The sequence below is a fragment of the Epinephelus moara genome, chromosome 1, assembly GCF_006386435.1.
Source record: "Epinephelus moara isolate mb chromosome 1, YSFRI_EMoa_1.0, whole genome shotgun sequence".
Lineage (NCBI taxonomy): Eukaryota > Metazoa > Chordata > Actinopteri > Perciformes > Serranidae > Epinephelus > Epinephelus moara.
This window is the reverse complement of record NC_065506.1, coordinates 21,081,131-21,098,377: the sequence shown is the minus strand read 5'-3', so window position 1 is coordinate 21,098,377 and position 17,247 is coordinate 21,081,131. Positions and strand designations below refer to the sequence as shown.

General features: G+C 41.8%; 1 protein-coding gene across 4 annotated transcripts in view; it reads left to right on the top strand.

The window, feature by feature from the left end:
* The window catches only part of furina (furin (paired basic amino acid cleaving enzyme) a), a 110,468-nt gene that overhangs the window by 70,003 nt on the left and 23,218 nt on the right, over window positions 1-17,247 (top strand). For all 4 annotated transcript variants that reach the window (XM_050051874.1, XM_050051881.1, XM_050051865.1 and 1 more), the window contains exons 5-7: window positions 402-530; window positions 796-872; window positions 11,597-11,685. In XM_050051874.1, the coding sequence (XP_049907831.1) occupies window positions 402-530; window positions 796-872; window positions 11,597-11,685 (295 nt within the window). The remainder of the gene's footprint in view (window positions 1-401; window positions 531-795; window positions 873-11,596; window positions 11,686-17,247) is intronic.

Below are 17,247 nucleotides of genomic sequence, written 5' to 3'. Positions count from 1 at the left end.
GAAGCACATCAAAAAGCATACAGGATGATTACTATGTGCCATGATCCAGTTCATAGGTGCTTTGCTTGGTATTAATAATAAATGCAATAATTGCAAGCATGGCGTTGATGCTCTTTCGAATAGAGATACTCTTTGTAACCTTGCAATACAGACTTCACCTCATTGAGAAACTTTATCTTTTCACTAAGGAAGAATGACTGAAATTCAATAAGCCGCACCTTTTCCCTGGATGCTTCAGTCAAGAGCTCAGTCTTCATCAAAATGTCTTAAATGATTGCCTTTTTTTTTTTTTTTTTTAAAGTAAGCTCTCCAGATTCAGTTAAAAGCACATTCTTGTCAGCGCTCAGGTGTCTCTCAGATAATTAGATTCCATCTAAGTTATTTGCTTTCTCCATCCTCAGTACAACAGCAACCACCGTGACTTGAATGCCAAATCTGCGTGGCAGTTGGGCTACACAGGTAAAGGAGTGGTGGTGTCCATCCTGGATGATGGAATAGAGAGGAACCATCCTGACTTGATGCAGAACTACGTGAGTATAACTCCTAAATGAGCTGAAAGGTGTTTTCCATGGAGAGGCTGTTACTGCAGCAGCAAACAGAGTGAAGATAAGAACAGAATAAATAGAGTAGATTTTGAATTAAAGATAGTGTCTTCCTTTTGGTGAAACTGAGCGGCTGATGGGTTTTAAGAATCGTTTCTGTGAAGATTTAAGGTTTTAAATTTTGCAGAATTTTGAATACTTGAGTATGGCAAATCCTAACAGACTCTAACTGCTTATCTGTGTCTTTATTTAGGACCCAGATGCCAGCTACGATGTGAATGATGGCGACCCAGATCCTCAGCCTCGATACACGCAACTTAATGACAACAGGTAGGAATCTACGCAGATGATTTAATTTCCACTCTTCTCTTTGTCGGTTGGTCTGCCCTTGAACCACCTACCTGTGTTTTCTCAATGCCGGCTGTGAGGGGGACATGTCAGGATGAAATTGCACTTGTTCATTAATTTGTCCACCTCACTGTCTGATAGCTGACAGCTGACGTGTAAATAGCCCTATGACAGGGGCACTTTATATGGCAACAAAACTACCTAAAGGCCACAGCCTATGGGGTTTGTCCAAGACATTTTGATTTTCCGCCATTTAACGGCTTTACTGTCCAAAAATGGGCAATTACTAATATGAGTCCTGTCCCCAGCTTGGAGTGTGTGGATTTGCTATGGCCTCTTAAATCACACAGGCGCCACCAGGGCATTTCTATAGCCTGGGTAAATTGAGTAAATCTACACTAGGATTAAGGTAGCGTGTGAGGAAAACGGCTCTATTGCAGTGGCCTCTGCAGATGGCATTAGGAGTTGTTTACCACCACAGTGATGTCTTGCAGAGAATTGATTGAATTAAGTTCATCAGCATTAATGAAACAGAGCAAATCTCCTGGCTCCGGAGGGCCCTTGCTCGTCTTCCTTCATTCCCACCGCCTGCCACACGTCTGACTTTAATTTCTGATTCGCTGTAATCTGCTGTTTGTGGGCCACTGGCCTGAGAGGCTTTTTTATCCCGAGGCTCACCATGATTACTGGTGATCGGCAGGGAAGATTATAGTTAGCCAGGGATGGAAATCAGACGTCCCCAACTGAGACGGGGCTAGGAGCGCGCCCCATGAATATGGAGGCCATGGGGATACAGTCAGAGCTGTTGAACGGCCTGGACATACTATGCCAATGCTGGATGAACTCCTGCAAAGCTTTGTGGAATATATAAGAGGTGCAGGCTGATTGTAGAGGGTGTGTAATTGTTTTCATACCAAAAATAGAGTAAACTTCTTAAGGGCAGAACCACATACACACACGCACAGAATTATCAGTAAAAGTTTTTAAACAAGGAAACAGTGCAAACAATATGCAGTTCCTTTCTAATTCAGCCTAATGTTTTTTAGATTCTGTGCCAGAGCCTCAAACTGTTTTTCACCACTACCATCAACAAAACCTTAAATGGTGGAATTTCTTGTGGAAGAATGTGGGAGAACATCCCTCCAGCTCCACAGATCCACAATCTATGCCAAGGCACGCTTAAGCTCTTCTGGTGGCTCATAGTGGCCCAGAGCCCAGCTAAGACACTTAGTATTGATGTTTCCCTCATTTTGGCTGCACCTCTTTCCAACCCTCGCTCACCTCGGCCCTTATCTCTTGCCACCCAGCTCTCCGTGTCTTCCTTGTGGCGGGACCAATTGAGAGGGAGCATATTTGTGTGTGTATGCGTGTCTCTTACTTTACAGTGGGTCGGTGCAGATGCATGTGTAAACAACCTGTGGGCGGGCATGAAAATGCGTAAGGTTGTGTAAGACTGTGAGTGTCTGTTCCCTGCAGAAAGCCCAACTCTGTTCAGCTCCATAAGGCCGTCTTTCTTTCCCAGCATACGGGAAGCAGTGAGGATGGCTCAGCAGCAATGTGACCATTCACCCTCATGTTTACCTAAGACAGCATGTGATCTAGATGTTTCTCTTTCCAGGGTTTCCTTCGACTCCTATCAGGATGGTTTCCAAATGTGCATTTTCTGGATTGACCCTGGCTAAACTGGCATAGAGTCTTTTTTAGAAATACTCAGTTTATTGCTTCCCAATTTAGATTAAGGTTGGTTCTCATCACAAACTATGGAAGTCAGAATCACACTGTTTGACATGTGTCAGTGAGCACGCAGAATTTTTCTCGATCGTGCTTGTGAATAGGAAAAACAATGTAAACTTTGACTTAACAAAACTAGGGCTGCAACCATAGACTGTATAAAATCATGGACGTAGCTGCCATGACATCACCCATTGGTTTGCAGACTCCTGTTTTGAATCCTCCAGTTTGGCATTTTAGCCATCGCCAGTTGTTTTGGTTTTTTTGGAGCCAGAAGGCGATATTTGGAAAAGCGGTTGGGATTTGTGGTGGATATGACTCACAGACCGTGGTGATGTCTTGCAGACAGCCTGTCACTCAAGTAACCACACCCTTAAATATGAGTAACTTTGCCTTAATAAAACGTAAATGGGTGAGTTATATAAAAATTCCCCCCCTGTGAAGTTGTTATGAATGTTGAAATTAACTATAAAAACCCAAACTGTTTTTGTACCAGGCTGTAAACAAGTTTATTTCTGTTGTATAAGTGTTAAATAAGAGCTTAGATTCTCTGCCCGAGCCCGAGCCTGGCTCGGCCCGACCCGGCCCGTGGGCCCAAGCCGGGTCGGGCCGGGAGCCCCCCTCCCTCTGATGGGCCCAGGCCGGGCCGGTCAGATATGACGTTTTTTTTTTTTTTTGTTGTTTGTTTTAAAGCTATGATTTGATAATGTTATAGGTTATGTATTGTAGCGACCCTGCAGTAAATGTTCTGTTATAATGTCAATGTTCTGTGAGTTAATGGCATGTTTGGGATTGAATGAGGTGCGGGGTGCGAGTGTGACGGGGATGAGGAGGGCTGTGTGAGTGCGCATGCTGGTGTGTGTATGAGCGAGCTGGAGGAGAGAGCAGGAGTGCACAGATGGAGTTACAGCTAAGTTGTTGTTTGTTGGTTGTTTTGGCGTGGTTACGGCCAACAGTAACCTGTACTGTTCAGTAATACACGGTGGTTTAATTGCCGAATAACTGCGTCATCCTTTCCACATGTCCAATGTTGCAACATTGTGCGCGCACAGCCCTTCACCACCTGGATCCGAAAATAAACACCTGTTTTATTACATAATCATGCTTCCGTGTTGCACCATTCATTAAGATCCTATAGTTCTGTCATTCAAATAACAAGAATTATGGTTTAATACTCTTAATTATAACAGCCAACTTATTGAAAAATGTCGGGTTTAAATCGGGCTCGGGCCCATAATTACAGTTAATTGGACGGGCCGGGCCTGTCCCGGACATAACGTGCACGGGCTCGGGCCGGGTCGGGCTGGATTTTTTGGGCCCGATCTAAGCTCTAATGTGGATTGACTGGCTTCTTGAGCCACCCTCAAGTGGCCATTCGAGGAACTGCAGGCACAGCAGTCAGTGTTGGCTTTTTTATTTATTTTTCAGTCTCAAAGGTTTCCACTTGGCTGCAACTAATGATTGCTGATTAATATGTCAATTATGTTCTCATTGAATCAATTAGTTGTTTAGTGTATGAAGTGTCAGAAAATGGTGAAAAAATGTCGATCAGTGTTTCCCAAAGACCAAGATGACATCCTAAAATAAATTGTTTTGTCCACAACTCAAATATATTTGATTTACTGTTATAGAGGAGTAAAGAAAACAGAAAATATACAAATTTCAGAAGATGGAATCAGAGAATTTTGACTTCTTTTACTTAAAAATTACTCAAATTAAGTAACCGATTTTCAAATTAATTGGCGATTCATTTAATAGTTGATAACTAAAGGATTAATTGTCGCAGCTCCATACAAAACAAGTATATTCAGAAATATTTTATGCATAGCGATGGGTGGAGGGACCTATTTAACAGTATTGCAAACAGCAGGCTGATTAATTTTCACCAGGCCCTACATTAATCTCTCTCCAGACATTTTCTTCATATTCCTCTCTTAACCATGCTCTATAAACATCAGCAGACCTTTTATCCTGAAGGCCCCCTCATTAGTAACCTGGCAGAACCATTAACAGTCTTAAGAATGAGCAGAGCAAAACAGTTGTTCAGATTTACCTTTGAGGTTCAGTGCAGCCCAGAGACTAATGAACAGCAAGCGCCACTATCCGTGGCCTCGAGAGCCTCAATGATTTTTTTTCAAGTAATTAAGCTAATGCGAGAGAGAAGGACCAAGTGAATGAGAGATGTTGTGAGCTAGACTCTCGGCGAGGAGTGGGGCTCGGAAGATATAAAAAAAGATCAATGCGATGTTGGACAAGCACATACAGTATGTCACAATATGTCATTGCAGTTTCAAATCTAAAATGCAGAAATGGTTATTCTGAGATTGAGCTGTCAGTGGAGTTTATGCACAACTTGGATGTTTTACTGAAATCCTTTTGATAGAAATGTTAATGAAATGTTTGAGTGGGTTTAAAATGTTGTTGCCAAGAGCCATAATAATTGTGCAATCTCTTTGTTTTTCTTATTTTTCTTTTTTTGGCTGCTTGTCCTTTCAGCCATCTTGTAGTAAAATAACTAATCTGTATGTATCACAAACTGCAGGATCCAAATTTAGAGCTTGTCAAGTGTCACCTATCACACGTGGCACCTTAGAGGATTGCTTTTAATGCAGCATCAGTGGCAGATCTTTAAGCCAAAAAGCTGCTTTTGTGCCATTTTTTTCATAATGCACAATTGACCATGCAGCTTTGGGTAAATACTTTTCCCACCTTTGGACTACATCCACAGAGCCAGTTTGGACACATCTGTATGACAATAGCATGTCTCTTTAGCAAGCCCCCAGAGAGAGGCGGTTTAGGTTTTGCACAGTGATAATGGTTCTGCCAGCTGTGGGTGTGAATACTGATCATGTTGTTGGCCTCAGGCCCGCAGCACACTGTAGTTGCTGTAACCTGAGTTAGTCTCTGTGCCTAGAATCTGCCACGGGGCCTGTTCTCGCTGTAATCGGAACAAGACTTTACTGAAATTGCTCTTTGTTCACCTTAATCTCCTATTATCACCATTACGTATGACGACAATGTATCAGATGCAATAGGTGTTTTGAAGTTTTTAAAGACTCTCCTGTTTCTTTTATCCAAGAAGTGAGAGACTTTTGTCCAATCGGTTTTGTTGAGAAGAATGCATGAAGGCATTAAGGTTTTTTAAATGAAAAGCATGTGCTGTTTACACTGTAACTGCTGCTGTAAGTGGACTGAGATGACAACTGATGCTGGAAGCAGGACAGGTATACACAACTTAGTCTTTAAATGGACAGTTTGCATTATGTTGGTAATTTTACAGGCACCCACACTAATTGACTATTGCTTCATTCAGTTTTGTTTTGGTCTGCTGGAAGCACATCTAAATAAGATTATTGGGGTATTCACTGTACCTCTGTGTTGTGTCTTCTAATCAGAAAAACAACGTGACAGTGTTTGTGAAAAACTGAAAGCTTGTTTCTGTAGTGATATTTTATTGAAGTGAAAAATAAATATGAATTTGCAATAGGGCTGACCTGAATGCTTCAATCGTTGCCATTCTAATCAACGACCAAATCGGTAATCGAAGTGTTTTGTGCTTTTCACCAGTAAACTGGTGGAGGAAACTGAAAGGAAGTAGTAAGTGTCAGACATGGATGAGACCAGTGTTGTCAGCTCAGGCATTGATCCCCACTTGAAGCAGTTAAATTGGCTGTCTGATGAGGAGAAGGAACAGGTGAGATAAAGCGTGGACGGTTATCCACAGCTGGCAACTGTAGTTATGCGCTTGCTTTGCATCTAGTGCCAACCTGCAGTGTTCCAAGTTATTAATATCTTACAAAAACATCACGTGTGGTAGTCCACCTTCTCTTCCCTCTCTTTGTCACGCTCTCTCACACACGTAGCAGCACTCGATCCTACCGAAGTTGGGTCAGGGTTGGGTTGTTGATTAGTGTATATGAATATGATGGATAACTGTTACCACCACAACCCACACCCCACCCCCCACCCCTGGGCTTCCCTAGCATCCTGCAAATCTGCACAGCCCTAATTTGCAGTTTCATTTGTATGTACTATATAACTTTCCCTAACAAGCGTATCTGAAAGGGTCATACTAGCCAATTTACATCTAACAAAAAGCAAAATGTGTTGAGGTGTTAAGAAAAAAACGAAACTACTTGCCAAGTTTTATGTCCAGCAAGTTTGCTTTGTTTTAAGATCATCACATGATCATTACATGGGATAAAAATCAAGTAAAACCCCTACTATGATATCTAACTTCTTGACTTAGTCATTAGTCACATAGTTGTTGAATGATAACGGATATTAGAGTGAACATCTTTGCAATTAAATGGAGCTGATTTTCTGAGTGCAGCTGAGAGTTGACTCCTGTGTTTTCCAGTGACTGAAGGTTGAGAGCCCTCCAGTGTGTCAGGGAATCTATCAGGTAGATATTACAGCAGTGATCATTAATCTGTGCGACTTGTTAACAATGCTGCGCTTGTAGTGACAGACGGCTCTTTGTCCCTGCAGACACTGTCTGCGAGTGGAGCACTTCACGTGATGAGCTCCGGCGCTGTCGCTTCGTTAGCCTCCTCTCTAAATCCGGGCCTGGAGGTTGAACCCAGGTTTTTGTTTCATGTGATGTCAGTCTCAGCAGATCAGTAAAAATGTGTGCGTACAGACAAATTAAGGACTTTCAGTCGTGCCTTGTGCTCATTGTCAGAAGACTGGTAGCTCCCTCAGGCATCTTATCATGGCCGATCATCCTGTTGACAGATGAACTCACAGAGTCAAGGTTTCTAATTAGCTGTGGTGTAATTTTGCATTTAGGGATTTGGGCTGTAAACTATTAAAATCTTTACTTTGGGTGCCATTTGTAATATTCTAAATTAACAGTAACTAGTTTAATGAAGCATTATTATAGGTTATAGCTGTGTGTAGGCATGCATGTAATGATAGTGTGATAAACATTGTCTTGTTTTATTTTACAAACAGACATTGAAAACTCTTAAAAAGCCCTATAGCTATCACTGCATTGCATACAGTATATCAGGGTATTAGTGGGCGCAGATAATAAATATTCTTACACTTTCTGTCCTTATTAAAGAGAGCAATGCAGCCGTACACCCTCTGAACTTTAGTTTCTCTCTTTCACCAGACTAAGACTAATGTTATCTTAACTCGTGCAAAACACACTTTTTTTAAACTCTTATAGAAACAAAATAAACTGAACCTCAAACAAGACCAACCAACCAGGATGGTTTTGTTGAGATCTGTTAGTCCGTTGTTCCAGCAACCACCACCCCTGCTTTGGTCAAAATAATATCCTTTCATAGCTCACGTTTAACAGGTCAGATAGTAATGTTCAGGTGGATGGTGATGACGAGAGGGAGGACATGGACTGCACACAGAATGTGGAGGGCATAGAGGGAGGACAGCTCCGCCTCTTAATGTAGCTGCGGTGCCAGATGAAAGACAAGGAGGGAGTGGTAACAGCCGGATAGGTAACTGTAGTGGAGAGAGGTGAAGGAGGCAATGTGTCTTTTCATTGTGTCACGTATTGCGAATTTTTGCACCAAATAGAACAATAAAACCCATCAGAATCGGTGTGCAAGGTTTCTGTGCATAACGATTTTTTGGATGACAAATTTAAAAGTGTGCGAAGGCCTTTAGATGTGAAAATATGCTGTTTTTCCCTGTGGTCTCTCTCTGCTGTTGCCGGCAGGCTGTTTACAGTCCTGTAACTTTATCCCCACCCCCTATCAGTCACAGCTGCGGAATCTGTCAGCCCAGCTGCTTGTTCCAAAAGTAGAGACCAGACACTGACCTCTGGTGGCATGTGATGTGCACTACATACAATGAGTTTACCCATATCATTCTCGGAACCCATCGACTGTGTTCTGCATCTGACTTCCGGCAGACGGCGACACAGCCTCTGGGGGCAGACCCCCGATTTTTTGGCACTCCGGTTTGATTTGGGCGGAGGAGGTGAACTTCCGTTTCCGACTTCCGTTTATGTATAAGTAAATATGCTGAACCATTGAGATGGATTCAGAGTTTGCAGTGACGCCAATTATGTTCCGCCTCGTTAGTTCACCGCACGGAGCGTTTAACCTGTTAACAACTGCAGCCGGCCCAAACGTGATTGGTCAATATCACGCGGACTACAAACAGCCTAAAACCGGAAACCAGGGCTCTTGCGCTCTTCTTCCGGGGGCAAGATCTCCGGGGTTTGCCTACAGACTCTACATTCACTGAATGTAGAGTCTGTATATAGAGACTAACCCATATAGTACAAAAGTACAATCTATTGAATTCTGATAGTTTTAAACATTTTACAGCTGCTTGCCTCATCTTCTAAGTCTCTCTTGGCTTACCCCTCCCATACTGAGTCGTTCGTAATGTAGAAGGATAGTGGTGATAGGGAAACAAGGGCAACTACTAGAGGGGACTGTGTTGAACAATACAGATGTAGCAAGTTCAGACAAACAGTCTTCTCAGTCAGACCCACCCACTGCTGGAATACTGTTCCTGCTGTATTAATAGAGAACACTAGTTATCTAAACTTAAAACATGCAAACATACAGACATACAAACTTGCAATCATCAGTAGGCACAATACTCTGCCTCATCTCTGGCACTGCTTTTACATACTCTCATTGTTTTTACATATATCTGCTACTTTTTTAATTGTGTCTAGACGTGAGTGTGTAATTGTACTGTGTTGTAGTGTAGTGCCTGCTGAAGCATTGTATTAATGAAAATGAGGCCACAAAATCTGCCCAGGGACTACAAATGAAAATGAGCGCATTAGCTAACTGTGGCACAGTTAGATTTAGGTGGAAATGTTGATTATTGGGTACTGTCCCTGGTAGATAGATAAATGAATAGATGATGGAGCAGGAGGTTCAAGGTTTTATTTTGTGTAGATCATTGTCATATATGTGTTTTCACACTATTTTGTATTCCTGCTGATTGGCTACCAATTTTGGTTTGGCAGAACAAGACTGGGTTATTATCATAGGTAGAGATGAAAGGATAAGCAAGCACATTAATCAGTTAGGTGATAGACAGAAAATTAATCTGCAACTATTTTGGTAATCTTTTAAATCCGTTTTTAAGAAAAAGGTGCCCAAAATAGTGTTGCTGTCTTTTTTTAAATGGTAGTATGTGTGTGCCTCTTGGTTTTCTTTGATGTTATTTGGAATATGTTCTGGTTTGCCTTTACACCAGAGACTCCTGTAAGTGATGTTGAATAAATAGCAGGGAGTAGGCTGCTTTCACAAGAGAATTTCACAAAAATGTTTGACCCACTGAGGCACTCTTCTTCACACTGACTGACCCAAACAGTGTGTGGGAGCAGTATAAGGACATCATCTTGTATCCATTTCATCACTCCAAGGAAGAATCACTCCCAAAAAACCTGGTTATTCAAGCAGCTCTTGCATCACATGCAATCAGATTCAGAAACCAAGAGCTGTACCTCGGTAACAGCATTTGTATGCTGTGAATCAGTCTACCATATAAGTGACTGTAATGAATGTGTCAAAGAAAGATTTGTTAAAGGGCTCAGTTGAACACAGGAGGTATAAGCCTGTGCATGCCTGGCATCTCATCTCAGACACCTGAGCTGCTCCTTATCATCGGCTGCATCACAAACACGGATGCTTGAGGACATACGACTCCCTAAGTCAACAGGCCAGCACTTCTAGGAATGCCGAGATAAGGTTCTCAGGAAATGTGTCCAGATGACATTTGTGCATGTGTGTGGGGGCTGGAGGGGAGGACTGCATCTCACTGACGTCCGGTGAGAGATGTGGTGCCAGTGTTGACTGTGGCCTTGACATTACCCTCCACCCTCTCAGCTCATCACTCTGTCTGAAGAGATCTTGAGAGGCCAGTAGATGAATTACAAAATTCTGACCTCCTGTCATTACACCCGTGGCTTTAATGAAAGCAGACGTCTTAACAGTTATTAAAAGCAGTTAGTCAAATAAATATGGGTTATGGCTTCTGTGACCTCCGATCTCTCTATTGTGAACGGTTTAAACTGCACTTCAATTTAGCAGATTAATGAGTTCTTTAAAATTCATTAATAACTGATAATGACCGTTTTGGCAGGCTACCTTCAGACTGAATGGTGATATCCTAACAGCAGATAAAGCCTGTCATATCAGGGGAGGATGTCTGCTGCTGATGTGGTGTTTTGATTCTGGGTTTGTTTGGCTGGATACCCGGAGTGCCTAATGGAAGCCTGCTGGTGTAGATAGTTCCTTCAGTAGTGAATGCCCACTGTTTCTGTTGTTTCCTGATGTGGCACAGTGTTGACCTGGCTCCAGCATTCCTGTCTGGGAATGGCTGCACTCCAGTGGGGATTGCGCCATGGTTTGAAAGACATTAGGAGTGCGTATCCATCTGGCAGACCAGGGGAATGCACCTGACTGGAATGTGATGATCAGCCCGTCTGTACTGGCTACTTGGATTGCTACATTGCAGTGCCTGGAGCTGGATCTTACTACAGAGGCTTAGGCCTAATCAAAGACCCATTGTGAAAATGGCAAATCTAATTCACAATTTCCTCCCATGTGTGAAGGTTGTATGTCGTCTTATTTCTCTTTTACCTTGACTGGGTTCAGGCCCTGTAGGCATTTCAAGGTTACTAATGCTAGAAGGCCACAGATAATGTACGTAGGTCTCCACTCATTAGCTTAAAGTTTCCTTTTGGACGAATGGGAATTAAGATTTGTTTAAAGGAGTGAAGGCCAAGAACCATGAGTTTGTTTTGCCTCAGTCTACACATTGACCTTGGTGCAGGAGGGAACATATTCTCTCACAAGCAACCGTTGTTAGACCATGTACACTACCTAGGTAGGTGTGTGTGTGTGTGTGTGTGTGTGTGTGTGTGTGTGTGTGTATAAAGAGTAGAATGCTGTGTCATTAGGTGAATGACACTTCCAAGGATAGATGTTATCTTTGAACATGCCTCTCACTTTCTCATTCTTCCTCCTCTCCAGGCATGGAACACGATGTGCAGGAGAAGTGGCAGCAGTAGCCAACAATGGGATCTGTGGAGTCGGTGTGGCCTACAATGCCAGGATTGGAGGTACGGTCAGATAAAAACAGATAGATGATTGATTTGATCTCACAGGGCCAAACCGGAGTTTCATCTCAGATTTCTTTTTTTGACTGCCAGAATAGTTGAAATACTTGTTACGCTGCGCCAGTGTTATTTTCAGTTCATTTCCCAGGCGCAGCAGGCTGCTGAATCTTTCTGAGCATCACCACAGTTGTGACGTGGGTTGCCATTTCACTGTAACTGTATTGGTTTTGCATGGTGACAGGATTGGAAAAGCACAGTGGGTATGCAGTTTCTGATGGGATTCAGTGCTACAGCTTTTGGATTAATGTCAAGTTTACTGCTCTCGGCTTGTATACAAGCTAAATGTAACTGATGTAACTCTCTTCTGGTGTTCCATCCCCTAAATATCTGTTGTAAATTGGTGCATGCAAAACATTATATACACGCTAAAATATACAGTACAAAATCTACCAGATACACTGCTAACTCAATGTATTGAGAGACATCTCCACTTTGAAAAGTAAAAATACTAAATATTAAAGTGTGACACCCTCTCATATCTAAAGACAATGAGAGCTTTTAGTCACACACTACAAGATTTTACAAAGACACCGGATCTTGTGGGGTCACTAAGTGCAGGAATACATCACATGGCGACAGAATTCTTGTCAATTCAGCATCAATATAACCTGTGAAGGTAAACAATAAAGGACTCGCTACCAGCTTCTTTTGGTTAGCTGCATCATTTCAGTGAGAGAAGACTGCGTGAATTAGATGCAAACTGTTTCAAAAATTAAGATTTTTCACTAAAATAAGTGCCAGTTGTTGGATCAGATACACGTCGAAATATACACAGACTCGTGTTCACTGCACAACTCCACCAGTTTCTCTTCCTTTTCCACAGTACAAGAGAACTGAGACTTGTTCATGTTCTTGTGCCTCCCTAGAATCCCCGCCATGTTTTATGTCTACCTGGTTTGGTGCTGGAGAGAGCGCACATATTGGTTGTTGACAATGTTCACGTCATTGACTTCACTAATTGCATGGGCCAAAACTAAATCCTTACAGTTATAATAAACGTGTTTGATTATTTTGGAACGTCAATACAAGACCAAATGATGGGAAATCACTGGAGTGCACACCAAGGTAAAATTCTCGTGATTTTTTCCCCACATTGTAAATTTGTCTGCTACAGTGAAGTCGTTTGAAAAGTTGTGTGGTGTGAAGATGGCAAAACGGAGCGAGTGGAAGAGATAGAGGTGACCCTCAGAGTTTGACTGTGGTACTATAAACTTGAGAATGCTGTCTTAATAGTTTGTTGAAGGCAAAATGGCCAGTATAAGGTTTAGTTTGACGCTGTGTCAGATGGGCTGACACAATACTTGGTTGGCAGGGTCTCATTGATGCCGAGTTGTGATCTCAGCCCCTTCTTCTCTTGAGGGACACATGCTTGGTACATGATTGTGTTACTCTGGCCAATAAAGTTTCATCACCCAGTGTCTCTCAGCCTTATTATGAGAATGCACAGGGCCTGTCTGTAGGCGTGTAACACTGCATCTATCTGGATTGATACATCAATTCAATGACCAACGAACCAATATCAATGACACAAAGCGAAAACATTGATCGATACCATCATCTTAAAGATACACCTTTATCTTCAATTCCCATGCCACGTCTGTGTCACCATTTCCGTCCAAGCACACCTCCTATCTAAACATTCAGACAGTGCTAGCAACCTAGTGCCATGCAGATACTGGTAAACAGCCAAGAAAAAGACGATGGGGATATTTACTGATATCATCTCATATTGATTGCATGCCCCTGAATTAATCTAATTGTAAGTGTACTGTGACAGACTTTGTGACATCACTAAATATTGTATTGTTGGCCAAAAAAATCAGTTTAATATTGGACTGTGATGAAACGTGTGATTCACACCAGTTTCACCTTTCCCTATTTAATTTAAGATGGCAACTCCAATGAAATGAAGACCAAACAAATTTTTGTGTCAGGTTCTCTCTCTCAATTATTCTGAAAATTGAACATCGTTTGTCGTATCTCTGATAAAAGCTTCTCAAATATAAGGATTTACTGCTTTTCTGAAGACATCACGTGGGGCTCTGGAAAATTGAAATGGGCTTTTTTTTATTATTATTACTCAGACTGGATTCTCTGAATGATTGATTAATCAGTTAACTGAGAAATAATGGCAAATTCATTGATACTTAAGCTTGTTACAATGCAAATGGGGAGATTGAGAGAGAAAGAGGGATAGAGAAAGGGATCATGGCTGAGCTAAAACATGATTTTTTTTCAAAGAGCCTGCACACTCTCTTACTCACTCACTCACTGTGTACTTTTAACAAGCTGCCTTGTTTTTAGTGAGCATACAGCTCTGGTGTCAAGTTGTGAATACGCTCAGCACATGGGAAATGGATTAAGAACCAAACCGACATCAAAGAACCAGCGGTGACGAAGGCCAACTGTTGCGTGGCCTCACATCACCTGTGTCTCAGCCAAAAAGCTGCTCTTGAACACATGCAGAGACCACAGCCAACGGCCAACTAGCATGAATGTTCTGTGCCTGGGTGAGAGGAAATAACTCTCCATACCAGCAGGCGGTGGTAGTCTGAAGATGTCATTTAAAAAAGGAAACCGGAAGGCCATCATGATGGGCCCAAGATGCTAGTTAGCCAGTAAGCACTGTACCAACACAACCCAATGTAAAAGAAACAAAGGACATTTACCATGTACTAGAGAACAATAACGCAAACAATTATGAACTGTTTCTACTGAAGAGCTCAGTGGCTAAAAACATAATTTAGTTTATCTGAACTGCCAATCAAAGTGATTTAATTCACTTCACTTCATTCCGCCGTCTCTAACACGGATTCAAAATGCTGAATCAGCCAGAAAAAAGATGACAAGGGCCAGCTCTTGTCTGCAACTCAACAAGGGCTAGTGGTGCAGGACACACTGCAAAAACTGTGGCGCCGTGTGATCAGTGACCCAATGCTGACCAACCGTAGCTGTTGGCTCAGTGTGTCAGGGCCCTTATGCGATGGCATTTGGCCTTGTAGGGGTCAGACTTTGACTGCAGTGCCACAACGTATGGCACTAATATTAGAAAACATAGTTAACGATGAAACTAACAGTAAAGTTTAAGATTATTTCTTTGTGTCACAGACACACAAACACAGTAGAATCTGCTCATTTATGAGAAGACACAAAATATGTGAGTGGCAAAATATTGTGAAATATTTATTTGTTTGTTCTAAAAAGGATTTTGCACCCTGATGGGTTGTTTTGCTTCCGCCTGCGGGGAGGGAACAGTTTTTGTAGTGTTTGTTCCCATTCTTCAAAAGAAGCTTTTTGATATTAAAAAAACAACAAAGTTGATTTGTCTATTTTTCCATTGTAAACAGCTTATTTTATTATTTAATGATGTTTTATTTTAGCTTTTTCTCCCAGTGTGATTCTAAATTTGAAGCCACGTGTAATCTCAGGATTAAAGTTAGTTGCTGTTTTAGTCACTTCACTAGTATACCTGCATGTGTTTGATATTTGTGTTTTGTTTGTTTTATGTTCCTGTGTGAGGATGTGTCGTAATGTCTGACACCAGGATGTAGCACAGCGATGTGTCGTCTTTATTACGTGTAGGAACTCCTTTATCCCAGTGCATGCTCTCATCTCATTACTCATTACTCTCATCTTATCTCAGTAGCCTACTGCCTACTTCTGGCTCTCATAAAGTTTGAACCTTGTCAGAATAGTGCCATAACTCTTTATGATCATTCCAGATGGCAAGTGGGAACATACCACATGGCATTCAGCTTTTCTATCATAAGTGGGCTGTGTGTGTAGGTGGAGCAGGAGGCGGCACGGTGTTGTGAAAACCCTCACATGTGCTTTTATCCACACTCAAGGCTCTTCTCCATCAGAAGAGTCACAAACTACAATAAATCCTTGAGCGTGTTTGCTCTTCCAAGTTTAGCTAAAGCAAGACAATTTTGTGGTTGAAAATTGTGTTTCAACTTCCCGAGTTGCTCCTGGCACTGTTAGCTCTACAAAATATGTTTCAAGATAAACTTTGGAATTAGAGTCCAAAATTTTGTTATGCCTCTCTGTCAGCGCCAGCCATGCCTTGAGGCATTATGTTTTCAAGTTGTCTGTCCATACGTTCCATTCTCGCAGACTTGATATCTCAAGGATGCCTTGAGGGGATTTTTCAAATTTAGCACTGATTAGATTTTGGTGGTCAAAGGGACCTGGCAAAACATGTTTTTGGCCATTACTTAAGAATTCATATGTTAATTATAACAAAATTTAACACAAAAGTCTAACAGGATAAAATGATAAAGTCATGATGTTTTATATCCAAAAGGTCAAAGGGCAACTTTACTGTAACATCATTCTGTTTTCTGGCCACTATGCAAAGTCATAACTCAGGAACAGAAAGGGAGACATTTGGTCAGATACTGAATTGGTGACACTAATCTTGGGTGTTCACCTTGAAACTATGCTGACTGTGCAGATCTTCTGTGCTGCTGGACTGAGGATGTGAAGTGTCTACATTTTGCAGAAAAACACTCTTAATACCTTTCATCAATTCTACATAAATTAGATGAGTCTGGAAAGACACAGATGTAAACTGCAACTTGGCGGGTTGGCAGAGGGGTACAACCACAAGGCGGTAATTCTAGTTGCCTGTGGGGTAAGATTACTGTCAGATATCAAAACAGTGAAATTAAGATTAGAAAGTAGTAAGTATCAAAGCTTTGAAGACACTGATTTGTAGTGTAATTGAGAACATTAGGAACATTGTAAGGGTGGAACAACCATTCATTTTAGTCTTATTTTCAGATGCTGGAATCCTGTTTTTCAATTTTTAAACCATCATCTACACTTTCAAAACTTCCTTTCATCCTTTCAAATCTTAGGGTGCTTTCACACCTGCCCTGTTTGGTTTGGTTCAATCAAACCCAAGTTTGTTTGCAACCTAAGTGTGGTACATTTGGGCAGGTGTGAACACAGCAATCCCACTAGGGTATGCAACAAAACAACCAGACTAAGACCTTCTTGAAGAGGTGAGCGCTGTCCGGATACAAAGAACTCTGGTGCGGTTCGTTTGTGCAGAGAATGTATTCCGACCTCAATCGGAACCAACTGCAGTCACATTACACATTGTTTGGGTTAAACAAGCATGAGCATGTTACAGTCCTGGAGGATTATTAATGTGCACCTCCTCCTGTGGTGCACATCCAATACATCAAAACATTGTTTTCTAGTTGGAGCAGTGTCTCGTTTTCAAACTGTATGATTTGCCTAAAGTGAGCAAGCAATATAGTACATGATGACCAGCGCTAAAATCAACCTGCGTAGTTGTCCTTCCATTGTGACGTTAGAAAGTGTTGCATTTATCTTGCAAGTAAACAGGAACCAACTTACGGCAATTATGCAGCTTTTGACAAAATAAGTCCCTGGTTCGGACCAAAGCAACCAAACTCCAGGTCTGAAAGCACCCTTGGTTCAGTGTCTTCATATGTGACAGTAATCTAACCTCATGATTACCACTGTGAGGTT